Source organism: Aplysia californica, unplaced genomic scaffold (assembly GCF_000002075.1).
Source record: "Aplysia californica isolate F4 #8 unplaced genomic scaffold, AplCal3.0 scaffold00030, whole genome shotgun sequence".
Classification (NCBI taxonomy): domain Eukaryota; kingdom Metazoa; phylum Mollusca; class Gastropoda; order Aplysiida; family Aplysiidae; genus Aplysia; species Aplysia californica.
In genome coordinates, this window is record NW_004797300.1 from 578,303 (window position 1) to 594,363 (window position 16,061).

Genomic DNA, 16,061 nt, shown 5'->3' on the forward strand with positions numbered 1-16,061 from the left:
GCATGATGTGATGTTGATAAATTTCCCTACCCATATTTGAGTTCTCTCTGACCAACTTTCAATTTCAAAAGATGACTAAATCAGTTTTCAAAGAGTTGATTTGAAAAGCACAACAATTTCTTAAACCAGTAGGCCAGTATGCCAAGCCTTTACTTTATACACAAAGTTCCCTGCCCCTATGTAAGTCCACCCAGGACAGAAAAAGAACAAAAATAACCCTAATTTCTTGTTAAATGGTTTTACAGTACTTGCAATACCTTTTGAATAAAATCATATTTAGTTTTTTAGTCAGTTTTGCGGCACTTGCAACACAATAAGGTCATATATGTGCCGAAGATTAGAGGTGTAACAAGAGAGTAACAAACACAAAAAAGGAGGATAGATGTTAGATAGGAAAGAAGAAGCAAACCACAACTGAGCACCCGCCAACCAACCACTTAAGTCACACAAGTGTCAAAGATTATTAAAAATGTGACAAGAGAGTAACAAACACAAAAACAGGAGGAGAGACAAGGGCAATAGATGTTTGATAGGAAAGAAGGAGCAAACCACACCAGAGCATCCACCAACCACCCATACCCAATGTCTACAACCATAGACTGAGCAGATACCGGTAGCGTGAAAATGGCTCTAGTTTCATCAGTTGGTTCCAATCCACTTCTCGTTGAACTTTATGCAAGCATAGGAGTTCGTTTTCCTGCATTGTAACACAGAAACCCTGTCAGCCCCCCCAAAAACCTGAAGAACTTAGTAAGGAAACAACTTGGCAATTAGGAAAAAAAACAACAAAAAAACCCAGTAAGAGACATATAACTTATAACTGCTGAAATATATCAAATCAAAACAGGAAGCAGAAAATCTCTTGATATCACCAGTTTTATTGAATGCGATGTCCACAAACTTAGCTCAGTGCAATATACAAAGAAGAAGGCAAGGCCATGTTATACCATCTCCATCTTCCACAATAAATAGGACATAACATGTGCAGCACTTGTGGAGTGCAAGGGAGGAAATATAATACAAGAAAAAACTGAAGAAGAAAAAAAAACAAAAAAACAGGCATATCAGGCACAACATGGCCTCCACCAAACGTATAGCTATTTATAGAATCTGCAGTGACAAAACGAAATGAGCCACAACAAAAAAACAACCCAATCAAACCCCAGTATCGTTTCTGGTTAAAAAAAGAAAAGAAGACAGACACATGTATGAAGAGCAAGAACAACAGTCATGCTATACAAGAGCCTATACACATGCATACACAATTTGTCCAAATAACATGGTAGGGGGTTCCCACCCACTGATTACAGAGAGAGATCAAAGTCAAAGTAACTTTTACTGAACAAATTTACAGAGAAACTTGCGTCTCGGCATGACAAGATGCATAACATAAAATAAATAGCTGAAGTGATTTTCATTACATAGCAATGACACAGTTAAATTACACATTGTTTGCTAAATAGTGGAATCCACTTAGAGCTAAGGTTGAAAACTCGTCTGCAAAAAGAAGCATCTGAAATGCCCAGAGGGCGTGTATGTACATGACTGGCTGAAAATATTTACATAATATTAAATAAACCAAGTACAACAGTTGTTATTGATACACAGGACCATCTTCCCTCACCATGGAAGTTAAAAGAAACACAGACTAGCCCAACTGGCCTAAACCCTTGAAACTGACACAGGGTAGTCCAATGTCATCAATTCAGACAACCTGTCCAGACCACAAAACAAAAAACTCAAAACAAGTTTCAAACACTTCCATGGTGGTGTAGAAGTTTTACACAATCTATAAAAGAAAAAAAACAACCCCACCTAAAATTCAACAACAAATAAAGACAAAACAAAAGCTATACATGCAAAAATGACGCTGTCCAAATGAAACAAATACAAGTTAGCCATTATGCATTTCCGTTGAGCATGTCCCAAGGCTGTGTGAGATGTCCCGGTTCCAGCCCCTGCTCGTAGCGCTCCCACATTCGCTCAAATAGGTTTTCCAAATTGTTGGCGTAGATCTGGGTGTTGAACAGTGGACTTGACGTGCGGGCCTTCCACACTTTGGTCTTCATGCCTTGCAAACTGGAGAAAGGAGAAGCAGAAAAAAAAAAGGGTTACAGTTTGAAGAATGCTAATTGAGACAATCACGTAAAAAAAGATGAAACAGGAAGTACAGCCAAGCCTCGAATTCAGAGAATGTATCGGGACAGCTGGTTAGGGGTGAAAATATAAACCCTCTCGCACTTAGCAGGCAAGGCCAGCTGGGACCTCCCCATCCTTGAGAGAAGGGGAATAACTATGCAAAAAAACAACAGGGTACCTCACTAAAAAAAAATTGTATAAAATCACAAACATGTCCTACAATAATGAAAAAATATTTTCTGAAAAGAAAATGAATGGGCTGAATAATTAATGCAAAATTGTAGGAGAATGGAAGTGTGATAAAAAGATAGAGGTTTTTTTGTGGGGTGTCTTGAACTTTGAGAGCCCTCTTAACAGTGCAGGAATGAAGGGTTTGGTTGTAAAACAATTACAGAAAAACGTACAACGAAAACATAGTATCAGAAAGAAAAATGAATAGTAAAGTAAATAGCACGAGAGCTGGACAAGTGGGCTTTTGGGATCTATTTTTTTTCACTCAAGTTTCTGTCGCTCACTATCACTATCAGGTAGTAATCCACATAGACAATGATAAGCTCACTAATGTAGACAGTGCCAGTGACTTCTCGAAACAAACTCAAGACTTTGTGCACTGCCGAGCAGAGCTGATTTGAAAATGGCGAGTTTGCAACTGAAATCTGCGCCAACTTTTGATCCCACTGAAAAAGTCACTGTGCGCTAGCGAAACAAGAAAAACACACAACTTAACCAGAAGTCTTCTCTTACAAGGTTAGCAAAGTAAATCTTTCATTAATAGCTAAAGTAGAAGTCTTTCGTGGCACACCCTCTCCCCGAGGGCATTCGGACGCAATATGTTACCGGCACTGGCACATACGGCGCTGTAAGTTAACAAGAGAAGACCATTCTCTGGTAACTGATAAAAAAGTAACCTCTTGCCTGCTCGGAGAAACGTGATCCCTTCCATTTAAAAAAAAAAGAAAGTAGTGCTTAAATAAAAAAGATACTCACTACTGAGGGTCTGTTCCAAGCTTGACCGCAATCTTCACATAGTCCTCCTTTGTGTGAGCAACCAGCTCAGGGCAACCCAGAGAGTGGAGCTGACTAGATGCAACACGTGATGCCAAGGTCTCAGCTGAAAAATATTGACATAACACACATTAGAAACAGAGAGGAATGCAAGTATGAAAATTCACAAATGTATACATACATCTTTATGACCTCAAGATTCTGAAAACAGGAAATCATGCACACTTAATTCTTTAGCTTCTACCAGAGCTCGAGTCCGAAAAACCTTCCATCGAATACTAGGACTAAGTGCACTTGGAAAATCAGAACAAACACAAAAATCTACCCTGACTGTGATGCTAAAACAACCCTTTCAATTGGCAGAGGCCAGGCATGGCAACATTTTAAGATGTACTCTTGACCTCAACTTATGAAGCACAGTCAAATGAATTCTAAATAAGAAAATACCGTATTACAAAATTTTTTGAACTTACAAATATTACCTGGGAAGGTAACCATTGGTGTTCCTGCCCACAAGACATCCATGCCAGTGGTATGGCCATTGCAGAGAGGTGTATCCAAACAAACATCCGCCAGCTGACCTCTTCGCACATGTTCTTCCTAAAAAGCACATATAAATACAACTTTAGTTCACAGCTTCTAGATCATAAACAAGCTTTCATTAAAAAATCCCAATCTATAAGATGATATCTAATGAAAACAAATATTTCAATTGACTGGTTTTCTTATTAATGAACTGCCTGCCTTTTCTTTTTTATGTCTAATCCTGTTAGTCAATAAATTGTCCAAGGTCAACAGATTGAAACAACCTGAGATTTTTAAAAAAGCAAAACTAAATCTTTCCGTATCATCCAACACATCAATACCTTCATAGGATGTCATTTTCATGGGTCTCAATTGCGAATTTTTAAGAAGGAGGAACTCTCCGCTTGATCGCGAAAGAGGACCATTTTTTCGAGACACCCATTATTATTACATGTATACTGTTTAACCCTAGAATGCTGATAAAAAAACCCATCAATTTATCAAAACAAGGTTATTTCATACTAACTTGAGGGTTTGAAAAATAATTTCAAGTAAAAGAGTCACTTACCGAATAATATTTACAATCTTGATTATGTACAGACAGTGGTGGTTTAACGGAGGAAATGGTGGTAGCAGAAATCCGCTAAATAGCGGAACAATGAGACCCACGCATTTCTTATGTTGGGCCAAACTGGGGGCATGAAACGACTTATTTACTCTGTTCTTCCTATTACATGCTCCCAAAATGCCACAAAACAACTCTGATTTAAAGTTGAAATGAAGCCTATGTGTTGAAACCCCTAACAGAAAAGCAAGAGCACCACAAGAGCCTAAACCGTGCAGCCATTAATATAAACGAGGACAGGAATATCCTACAGGCGAAATACAATTTCTCACCTTTGGTGCTACATTTGAAAAGACGATTCGACCAGGAGGCAGACCATTGTTCGTTGCAGTTTGATGGATGTTTGTTTCACCCACAGCAGGAAATCTCAGAAGCCACAAGACACTGTTTGGTACTTGCTTCAGGATTTCACACTGGAAAACACACACAAACAAAATATAGGATAAATGATGAAGCTAACAAAAAAAAAAGGGACTCACATTGTATAAAAAACCAGTCAATGTACAACAAGCCAATCTGACAGACATACCGGAGGCTAAAATTCAATAAAAAGTTTCTCAAATGTGAGATATATAGATATATAACAAATGACTTCAGCTAAAGAATGAAAAAGAAAGGCAATACGAAACAGAAAGAGGCCACGAAGAAAAACGAAAATTCACTTGGATTTTTTTCAACACTGCTGTATTTCCTTTCAGATACAGGTCTTAATGAACCAAATCCTTTTGCCTTTAAACAAGCCTACATTGTGTCTGGTCAACATCAAGACTACTATCTGTACATTCAAGGCACACTCCATAAACAGGAATGTATGCTACACGTTTCCTGGTCAAGAGCTCCACTGCAAATGTACTCAACCACCCATGCCTAAGCACTCACCCACATCTCCAGAGTGTTGGGGTCAATTTTGTAGAGCTGATTGAAGTTGCAGTAGACCACCACCTCATCAGGCAAGCCGTACTGCCCGCGGGCTGACAGGATGATACAGCGCGGTATTTCTTCCCCCGTTGCAGACTTGTTGTTGGTCTGAACAGAAACATTAGGCATATTAGAAAAGGGAATTCAAAAGAATATTATAACAATGACCCAGATGAATAAACCAAAGCTAACTGTAAAACTTATTGAAAACAAAATATATGCGATGCACATGACTTTCACTATGCGTTATTTCAAGAAAAAAAGGAATTACAAGTAATACAGCATATTTGGGGAGATGATATTGAGTATAACCATTCATATTGGGAACACAGCTACCCACACTCATGAAGACTTCAACACATCCCAGCTAAACTTCCACAATTTTGCTTCTTAAAAAAACCCAGAATGACCAACAAGCACAGCAAGCAGACCACAAATGGGTACAACAATGCGAGAGAATCCTACCTGATTGGTAGTGAGTCCATTCTGAATGACGATGTTGTTGACCATGATTTGGGCTTGGTTAGAGGACACCATGGTCTGGAAAGACTGGATCACAGTGGGCGGCAACTCGATGATGGTGGTGACAACAGAGGCCGGCTCACCATTAGCATCGTCAGTAGTGACTCCATGGAGGCCAGTGTGAGTTACCTCCTGAAAACGTGAATAGAACAGGCACACTGATTAAAACTTTGTTTAGTAGACGTTTTACGGCACTCGCAACTGCATAAGGTCATATGAGCGCCAGAAGATTACAGGTGTTACAAGAGAGTAACAAACATAAAAAAGAAGAAAGGGAGATAAGGACGATAGATGTCTGATAGGAAAGAAGAAGCAAACCACATCAGAGCACCCGCCAACCACCCACAGTGATTAAAACTGACATAGTCCATGGCAACAGATCCCCGAAAACCAACAACAAACATTATCAGAGTCAAAGTCAACTACAATCAGTGCTTAAGTCAACAAACATATTACCAAACTACTAGTAAGAAGAACAGGCAGTTGTTACAAACATGATATAAACATGAAAGTAGACAGCTTGCACATACTAACAGTAAAGAAAAGTAAGCCAAGATAAAAATCATTTTCAAAAGTGGTGAAATGGTGACAACGAAATTGAAATAAAAGGAACTGTCAGCAGGGTTTACGGACCTAACCTCATAAAAGGAAATTAGGTAATATGCCACCTGCTCATAATTTAGCATCAATTCAAATCAAGAAAATCACTTGTCAGAAAAACCTGGTCTGCTTTGATGCATGCATAGAGACAAAAGAAACTTCATTGTGTTCACAAGTTTCCCTTACCTCAATGGCTGTGGCAAGGGCCTTGATGGGCTCCAGATCAACAGAATTGAGGTACATGACACCCTTTGTGGGCACGCCGTTAGCATCAGTGACTCGCACCACCAGATGGTGCTGCATGTGAGGGAACATGTTCATGTGATCCCCAATGAAAAAGGTGTCCTTCATAAACGCCAGTTTCTCAGAGTACTGGGACGTCAGTTCAGCTGGAGACGTGATTTTGTCTGTGATGATGTAGTCCATAAAGGAGGCCCCTGAGGTGCCTGGGTAGCCTAGCCACATCACCTGAAATTTTGGAAGAAAAAAAATTCCCAATCGTGACAAGTGTTGAATTACTTCCTTCTTCCTGCCAGGGCACAGATTATTAAAATGACATCAAACTCTTGACTCAATTTGCCACAAAAAACCAACAAAAAACAAGTTTTAGTTTAATTTTAGTAGAGGTTTTACTGCGTTTGCAACTGCATACGGTCATATGAGTGCCAGAAGATTAGAGGTGTTACAAGAGAGTAACAAACACAAAAAAGAATGAGGGGAGATAAGGAAGATAGACGTTTGATAGGAAAAAAGAAGCAAACCACACCAGAGCACCCGCCAACCACCCACTAAACAAGAGTTTTCACTCAACAGTAAACCCTCAACACATCAAGAAATGTCTACTTTCAATGATCTTACAAACAGGCTTTAGAATAGCAAAAATCATTCAGCTTAAAAATTTTAAGTTTTTTTAATAAAACAATAAACCAAGATTTTAAACAAGTAACACTTTCATAGTAAAAAGACAACGAAAATGAAATAAACTGTCAGCAGGGTTTACGGACCTAACCTCATAAAAGGAAATTAGGTAATATGCCCCCTGCTCATAATTTTGCATCAATTCAAATCAAGAAAATCATCTGTCAGAAAAACCTGGTCTGCTTTGATGCTTGCATAGAGACAAAAGAAACTTCATTTTAAAAATTCTCAGACAAATAACCTGTTCACACAAAAAAAAGCATGATTTGGGTTGACCAACCATTTACAGAGGATAAGACACAAACCTCAAGACATGCCTGTCCCTACCTCCAAGAGTAATGAAGACTTAAATTTGAGAGTGCCCTACTGAGTTTTCGAAACAAGACTATTTGCATACCTGAATTGGAGCGGGTCTCAGAGCAAACAGTTCATTTCTGGCTCCTTTTGTGTATCCATTCATATTCACAAGGATGTCAATACCGTCGGCGTTGATTCTATCGGCAGCCTTGCCGTTGCACGGAATCTTTGATAGATCTATGAAATGCTCAGCCTCAACAGAAATTTTCTGTCTGAAAGTGGTGCCATCATCTGGGCTTAGTGAATAGCAGAAAATCTGAAAACAAAAATGTGACAAAAAAGAATTTAACCTAGAGCATCAAACATATTTGAAGTTGGCTGCAACAATAAAAACGAAAAATAAACAATTGTCAGCAGGGTTTACGGACCTAACCTCATAAAAGGAAATTAGGTAATATGCCACCTGCTCATAATTTTGCATCAATTCAAATCAAGAAAATCACTTGTCAGAAAAACCTGGTCTGCTTTGATGCATGCAAAGTAGAACAAAATAATTTCTCATCAACAATCTGCATTCTCACAAAAAAAAGTGCCCAGCTGCAGCACTAACTCACCATTTGATGAAGACAACCAAACAAAAAATGCCTAACGGCACAAATAGAAATTGCATACAAGGATTCTTCAACTGCAGCCTATCTCAGAATTTAGATGAAATGAATTTTTCAGTTCTTATTTTCATAAATAACAAGCGCTCAATATATGAACCCAGTTTTAAAAAAGCATTCCTTTCACAAAGCCTGGGCAGAATAGCAACTGCACTTTATACATACCTCTACTTTTTAGAGTAGGCACAAACAGTTCTCACACTCACAGATGTAAACAATAAACCTCAAGTGTTTTTGAGAAGTAACCCCACACAGAACAGCTTACTTTGACCGTACCACTTACCTCCACTCTGCTTTTGTCATGATTACCAGGAACACTCTGCATGAGATGAGAGGTAGGGTGGTTTCCAAAGTCTGAACTGACATATCCAACGCGAAGGCGACCTCCACTTGACAGGCGTTCTTTCTGGTGCTGGTAGGCAGGTTTGTGAAGGACATTGATCTGAAAAACAGAGGGTCGCCCACATGAAAAACACAAAAAGGACATAACATTAAAGATAATATAGAACACTCTCTACTGTCCTTTAGAATTCACTCTTGAAAACCAAAAATAGGACAAAGCCTTTAAAACGTTATCAAAAATACTGTACGCTAACCTTGAAAACCCTCCATATTCTAGAAATCGATAAAAAGCTGCTGCATCACAATAGATGCTCCCCTCGTTCTCAAAAATCCAATGCATTTCAGGGGGGAAAAAAGACACAGAAACTACATATTGCGACCAAAAGTAGTTTTCACACACCTTTTCAAGACAAAGACTAGCATGTCTGGCAGCAATGGCCTTCCTCATCGAGTGTGTCAGTGGATACAGCATGCTGTGGTGGGGATGAACTGAGGGAAGTCTGTTCTTTTCCAGCTGGTCCTGCACTATCTGCACAAGGCGCTTCATACGACTGGGGTAGTCTGTCCAGTCACAAACAATCTGCAGGAAAAAAAATATATTTAAAAATACTGAAACTGTCCTTGTGATATCCTTAGTGAATGGACATGAGCGACTGTGCGCATAAAATAGAAAATATCAGCTGTGTGTTGTTAAGAAAGATATGGCACCAACAGCATTAAGTTTCCAAAAAGTAAAGGGAAGGAAACATCACGGAAGCAACCGTCCTTTCACAAAAACTTCAGAAAGAAAGACCACAACGTTTGTCACATGTGTTCTACTGACCTGTAGGCAGTGAGCAAGGTTGCAATAGGCATCAGGGAAATCAGGTTTCAGCTTCAAGGCAGTTCGGTACGAGGCAATGGCTTCAGGGATATTGCCAGAATCCTGCAGTTGAGAGAGAAAAAACCCAACATTATACAATCTGTGACAAATCCGACGTGCATCTTTCACAATGTTGTGGACAAACAACATGTCCCTGATCAAACCTTGGCCTCTAAATACCCCCCCCCCCCCCCATATATATGTGTATCAGTAAAAACCCCCCCCCCCCCCCCCCCCCCCCCCATATGTGTATCAGTACAACAAACCCCCTCCCCCCCAAATAAAAAATTAAAAAATGGTGCTGCACACGATCAAGAAAAACAATCATTAACAAGGAGAGAAAATAACACCTGAGACCTCACCTTATGGATTGAAGCAAGGTTGCTGTGAGCATCTGCAAATGCTGGATTTATTTGGATGGCACGAGTGTAGCACTGCAAAGCTCCCTGTATGTCTTGCATTTCCTTCAATGTATTTCCCATGTTGGAATATGCATCCGCAAAAGTCGGTGAGATCCTGCAAGAAAACAAAAGGGCATGGTTCAGTTCCAATTTTTCAGCAAAAGCAAAAAGGGCTACACTTTCAGTTACATTTATTAGTTTAAACAAAATATCAGTCCAGCAACTTTTCTCCTCAACAACAGAACGAGCTTGACTGTACATTCATAACAGTGTAAAATAGACATTGTACTAAGGTATTTACCAACCCCTGTAGTACAAGACGCTTTTAATTTCAGCCTCTGAAGACAACTTTTCCATACAATTGTTTTACTTAACCTAATATTTTTTAAATTTTATTTTAATCCTCAAGCATCCTCACCTTATTTCCCAATGAATGAACCCAAATTGAAAAGAGAAAATATCTGAACAAAGCACCTTACACATATCTTATGATCCAGTGTCACAGGCCATTCGATATTACTATCAGCCGCTCATCAATTTTTTGGTATTTGGAGTTTTTGAAAATAAACATAAAAGGTGTTGAGCCCAAAAAAGAAAAAATCTATTAAAATTGTCCAAAGGGCGAATAAATGCTGGTGTGTGTATGTGTGTATGCTGATTTCATTATTTTCATGAGCACCTGGTTTCATCATGATGCCTCACATATAAATATTCTTTTGCGTTTCACAAAATCAGTGGTGTACAAGGCAGTTGTGCAATGCTTAAATTCAACTCACCTTATTGCCTCCTTGTAATGCATGAGTGCTTCGTGTAGTTTTCCTTGTTGCTGTAGAACACTTGCCAAGTTAGAATGAGCAACAGCGAACTCTGGGTAGACCTGAAAAATAATAAAATAATTCAGCTGCAATCCTAACACACAATTAAATATGGCATAAAGTACACTTTAAAAAACCAGGCTTACAGATGCCAAAAATAAATAATCTTTCAAAGAACACTAAAGCTGACAGAGAACACAATAATCACAATAACAAAACATCTTGAGATGACATTCAAAACATACCTCTGAAGATCCAAAGACACATCTAATAAAATAATTTCCTGCTCAGTAGCTTAATTTTTTAGTACAATATGTAAATAACTATCTAATTGTACTTTTGTTAACCTCCCGTTTACATAATGTACGTTACACTATGTACTGTATAGCTCATAATGAGTGTGTGTCTACGTATGGGTGTGCGAGTCATTTCTTTTGTGTGTACATATAAATAAAGAAATACTAATCTTTTCAGTTTCGCTCTTTGTACTTGGATTTATGTAGAGCCTCTAAAGCTACGTGCACACAGTAGTATGCGCCATTTAAATTATCTCCATTATTATAATTAAAATCTTTGTCAAATATTTAAGTTCTTCTTGTCACAAGACAAGAAAAAAAAAATATATACCATGTGGTCGCCAAATAGGTAGCTTTAACAAATGTAACATACCTCCAAAGCCTTCAAATAGAGCCTCACAGCCTCCTCTGTGTTTCCTTGCTCCCGTTTGATGTTGGCCAAGTTGTTAAGAGAATCAGCATGGGTTGGACTTAATCGGAGAGCTGTGTTGTAACAATCTTCAGCTTCCTTCACCTATTTCAGTGGGGAAAAAGTCAGTCAGTCAACATGTGAAGACTGCAAACATACACTACCTTTGATAAATATTCACCTAATAGTAATATCAAAATAGGAGTTAATACCAAAAGCTCTATAACTTTCATACAGTACATTTATTACCACACTTCAATCAACACAAAAAGTTGGAAATATTTGGCTGAACTCACATCAATTCACAAACCAAAATTGTTTCTTACAAAGTACCCCATATATCAATTCACATCTTGTTCAAATTGCTTCACCGACACAAAAATCAAGCAAACATGTCCCTGTAGAAAGAATAATGAGTAAACCTCAATGTTTTTGATTCACTATGAAAAGCATGGCCAAGTTACTTTTTTTTTACAGTAATGGTACAGCTCTATCTTTTTTTTTTTTTAAACCGGACAGAACGAGTACAACTTTAAAAACGTACCTGTCCCTTCTCTTTAAGAGCATTCGCCAAATTGCAATAAGCATCTGGAAAGTTTGGCTGTAGCTCAATGGCTCTTTTGTATGTGTCAATGGCAAGGTCGATCAGTCTGAAAATATGGAACAGAATATTATCATGGTTTGAAAACTATATTGGTCACAAAATTACACAATTTTAAGCCCTAAAGAAACGTTTTAAAATCTAAAACCTGACTGTCATTATAAACTAAAGGTATTAGGAAGGGACAATTTGATGTGTCAAATACTTCATACATGTAAAATGTTCTTTCAGTTTAAATTCCATCACATTAGCAGATTATCATAAATATACACATCCATACTAAAGTCCATGTATCAGAAGACAAAAATTTTTTACTGCCAACTGAAAAGGCGCTCTTCTCGGTGAGACTCACCCTTGTTCATAATAGACACAGGCCAAGTTGCCATGGACCACAGCATGGTTAGGACTCAAGTTCAAGGCTCTCAAATAAGCTGCCACAGATCTGAAAGTAAAAATATATGACAACTGATTATTTTCTGTCCATAAAATCAAACACCATTCCAGGCGATGAACAAAGCTAACATGTTTTCATAAATCACCTGTAAAAAAATGACATCAGTATAACTGATACAGACCTGCCAAAAATCTGGCGCAACAGACTGAACAAAAATTGGGACACTCAATTGAAATCAGGATGCTTGAGATTTGGGAATAAAATAAGGGTATCCCAATTAAATCGGAATGAATGGCAGGCCTGCTGATAGTACAATTAAGAGGATTAGAGTTGACCTACTCTTATCAATCTAAATAATTGAGTGCTCTGAAAGACAACTTTCTTACATCCAGATAGGGACACATATATTGGCACCGTTTCAGACAGGAGATAAAAAAAATAACCAATGTAAACTAGAGACGTATTCTTATGTCAGGCAATATAAATCTTACCTGTCAAAGATCCTGGCTTCCTTGAGAACATTTCCAAGGTTGATGTATGCATCGAGGAAATTAGGATCAAGAGCAACAGCCTGAAACAGAAACATAAGCAAAATTAAAGAAAACACATTTTAGAACATGGGTTCATGAGGCTGCTACATAAATCAGAAAGCAGGTTTGAAGTCTAATGTCTATGAATTTATAAATTGAGCACTTGAAGGAAAGATATCAGTCATTCTTTCTTAACAACCCCAGTATCAAATGTACTATCCTACTCCCAAGATGAATTAAAAAGTGTTAAAGAATGCAAATCCGTGGGCAAGGCTAGTTTCTCTGCAAATTGGTAGCACATACAATACTGTACGCGATAACATAAATGATAATAGCTCAACCCTTGCTTTCTTTACATAAACTCCAATATCAATTATGAAAAACTATACATCAACATCCAAACATTGAAATTACAATATTTTAGAACAATTTCGACTACATTAAATAATATGTCGTTACAGCCTAGCATTACTTATGTCAAGCCAACAACACTAATGAACCAAAACAACATAGGTCTAAATATCCAATGTGTGTGGGCACTATCAAGCACATCAGATTCTTTAGAAGATAAAACAACGGGGGGGGGGGGGGGGGGTTACCTTTTCAAAATGATGTATGGCTAGCCAGATCTCTCCTTGAGCATTGAATACACATCCCAAGTTACTCCATGCAACAGCAAAATTTGGACAGGTCTCAATAGCTTTGAGATAACATGCCTGAAACCGGACATGGGAAAGGGCCAAAACATCAAAATTAGTTGGGTTCAAGGCTTTAGAACGCTGCTGCATTTGCTGCTGCTGCCTGCGCTATAGCTACGCTGTGCGCTCGCACTGCTGCTGCTATTATATCTGGCGCGCGCTAAATGCTGGCAAGATAGCTGCTCGCAGACTGATTTCTTTTAAGTCTGAAGATACTGCCTGGTATGCTTTTTGCATTCGCTTCGCGCAAGGTCACTATTGAAAAATAAAGGCTGTTATGGAAAAATAGCTCAGCCTTTAGTTTCCTGATAGCTCGCATCACTCAACGCCATGCCCTTTGGGTGCATCAGTTGTCAGTTCAAACACTCCACAAGAGTAATTACTAGTCAATTTGAGATATAAAGGTGATGAATCCCCAAAACATACGCCAACTCAATAATCAAAGAACTACTTATTCTGCACTGAAAGGGCACGGCAACGCAATCGCTTGCAGCGCGCAGCTTGCTGCAAGATGTCTGCTCAGACATCCCCGCGCAATACCTGGCATGTTTGCAGACCCCTACATCACTGCAACTTACTTTGAAAAGAGAAAGCAAAAACACAAATTTTAAGACTTTTGTTTTGTTTGGAGAAGGAAAAAAAAGGGGGGGAAAAAAGGACAAAAAAGTGACTCTTACCTGGACAAAGAGGGCGGTAAATTTTCTCAATTTGCAGTTTCAGTTTCTGAGCCAGTGAAATAGTTTTTCAATGAAAGAGCCACGAATAGATAAATAAGACAAAACATTAACACAGTACAATACCTTGAAGACAAAGAAAGTCATAACTTCATAAATTCATACCCAGCTGTGCCAGTTCCATCAGAAGAGGGAGCCAACATTTCCATCACTGTGGCTCTTTTGAAGTCTCTGTCGAACTAGAAGATAGCATCCTCCATCTATTTATAAAACCAGAAATTAAAAAAGGAGAACCATTAGCTTAAAAATCCGCTTGCCTCAGATGCAAAACCCAACAGATTTTTTCCCTTGAGAAAGTGCTAAAAAAGATGAGAAAAAGACAGGCAAGTATTGGACAGTTTAGTGTGGAATGGGATCTTGGCCAATACAGTAAGACAGGAAAAGACATACAAGGGAAGAGAGAAATTTCTCAACACACAACTCTCTTGCGTGTGTGCATGTGCACTTGCAAAGCTGTTTTATAAACTTAAAACTTAAAGCATTCCCAAGATGGTGCTCACTGGAAAGAGGCACTTTCGTGTTCAGATTCATTAAATACCATTGTGAAGTAGAATGAATAATTTTGAAATATCTGCCGTTGGAAGCCTCCTCATCGATGAGGCCTCTACAGCATTCCAGAAAAGTACAAGTAGCCATAAAATGAAAAATGCCATTTTTTCCAGTGAGCACAAATAACGAGCTGTGAAATGATTCAAATCTATAAGTGGGATGGGAGAGCTGAAAACAAAAGTTATATTGCACCAAACTTTTTACATTGCAAATTCCCTTCTTTACCATCCACAAATAGGTTATGGACCCGACCACATCTTTCTCAATTGCTCCAGAAATTTAAAGACCCAGCATTATTCCCCCCCAATTCCCTTTAGTCATAAAAAGTTTGGTTATTAGTTCAAAGAAAATGGGGGGAGGAAATCTGCGCCACTGCTGCTCTTCGTCTGCAAATTCAGCAAACTGTTGATGAGTAAGCCACCAAAGTTCATGAAAGTATTGCACTTTACATGAACTTCTAGGAACTATTCGTACACATTCTTTTCAAAACCCTCACCACATTGTAGTATGGTAAAAGGACAGTGTACACATTTCTTTTCTAAAGCCACCCCCACCTTCCCAATCTTCAATTTCAGGATGGAAAATCCTTTGAAAAATTATTAACCAATTATCCCAAACGCATGACCTCCTCAATACTTTGCATTGTTCCAAAAAAATATGGTTGTATCATCAACAGTTTGCTTAGTCTGGGATCAAACAAAAAAGATTAGCATATTTGGGAATGCTTGCATCACTATGGAAGGCATACTTATGTTAGTTTAACGAGTACACGCCAGTTGTCATAACTGACTATATCAGACCCAGTCAGTGTTTCTGTCTTACCTTGGCTTCATCCAGACGTCCCAATGCCTTCAACAAGTTCCCCAAATCACTTCTCACGCAATACAGATCCTGAAACAAATGTGAACACATAATTTTTAATTTGAACATAAATATAACAGTTACTCTCTACCATGCTAAACAGGCTTTCCAGAAATATCAACAATCCCAGAAATTCGTTGAAAAATTGTTCCTTGAGAGACTCGAATGCCTAAGCCTCAAGATCAATACAATTAATTATTTTGGATTAAATCAAAATATTTCAGTAAAAAATTTAAGATAATCCTAATAATTTATATCCTTTTTTTTTTTTTAAGCCTTCTGAAAAATCATACAAAATTAACTTCACCATAAGCCTCTATTTCTCTTATAAATGGAGTTGTGCATAAAGCTATAT

General features: G+C 38.3%; 1 protein-coding gene across 3 annotated transcripts in view; it reads right to left on the minus strand.

Annotated features, from left to right (window-relative positions):
• Positions 1-858: 858 nt before the first annotated feature.
• Positions 859-16,061, minus strand: part of LOC101856239 (UDP-N-acetylglucosamine--peptide N-acetylglucosaminyltransferase 110 kDa subunit) — a 22,491-nt gene continuing 7,288 nt past the window's right edge. Inside the window, exons 1-19 of one of the 3 annotated variants that reach the window (XM_013091219.1) lie at positions 15,668-15,772; positions 13,464-13,580; positions 12,826-12,905; positions 12,293-12,382; positions 11,884-11,989; positions 11,304-11,444; positions 10,596-10,696; positions 9,781-9,934; positions 9,380-9,481; positions 8,957-9,136; positions 8,498-8,656; positions 7,650-7,865; positions 6,521-6,802; positions 5,678-5,866; positions 5,174-5,320; positions 4,567-4,707; positions 3,618-3,744; positions 3,127-3,250; positions 859-2,079 (exon numbers count right to left, since the gene is read on the minus strand). In XM_013091219.1, coding sequence (XP_012946673.1) covers positions 1,902-2,079; positions 3,127-3,250; positions 3,618-3,744; positions 4,567-4,707; positions 5,174-5,320; positions 5,678-5,866; positions 6,521-6,802; positions 7,650-7,865; positions 8,498-8,656; positions 8,957-9,136; positions 9,380-9,481; positions 9,781-9,934; positions 10,596-10,696; positions 11,304-11,444; positions 11,884-11,989; positions 12,293-12,382; positions 12,826-12,905; positions 13,464-13,580; positions 15,668-15,757 — 2,724 coding nt within the window. In that variant the 5' untranslated portion in view covers positions 15,758-15,772 and the 3' untranslated portion in view covers positions 859-1,901. Of the gene's footprint in view, positions 2,080-3,126; positions 3,251-3,617; positions 3,745-4,566; positions 4,708-5,173; positions 5,321-5,677; positions 5,867-6,520; positions 6,803-7,649; positions 7,866-8,497; positions 8,657-8,956; positions 9,137-9,379; positions 9,482-9,780; positions 9,935-10,595; positions 10,697-11,303; positions 11,445-11,883; positions 11,990-12,292; positions 12,383-12,825; positions 12,906-13,463; positions 13,581-15,667; positions 15,773-16,061 lie in introns of those variants that run through there. The other 2 variants (XM_005091431.3, XM_013091211.2) reach the window with 2 other exon arrangements.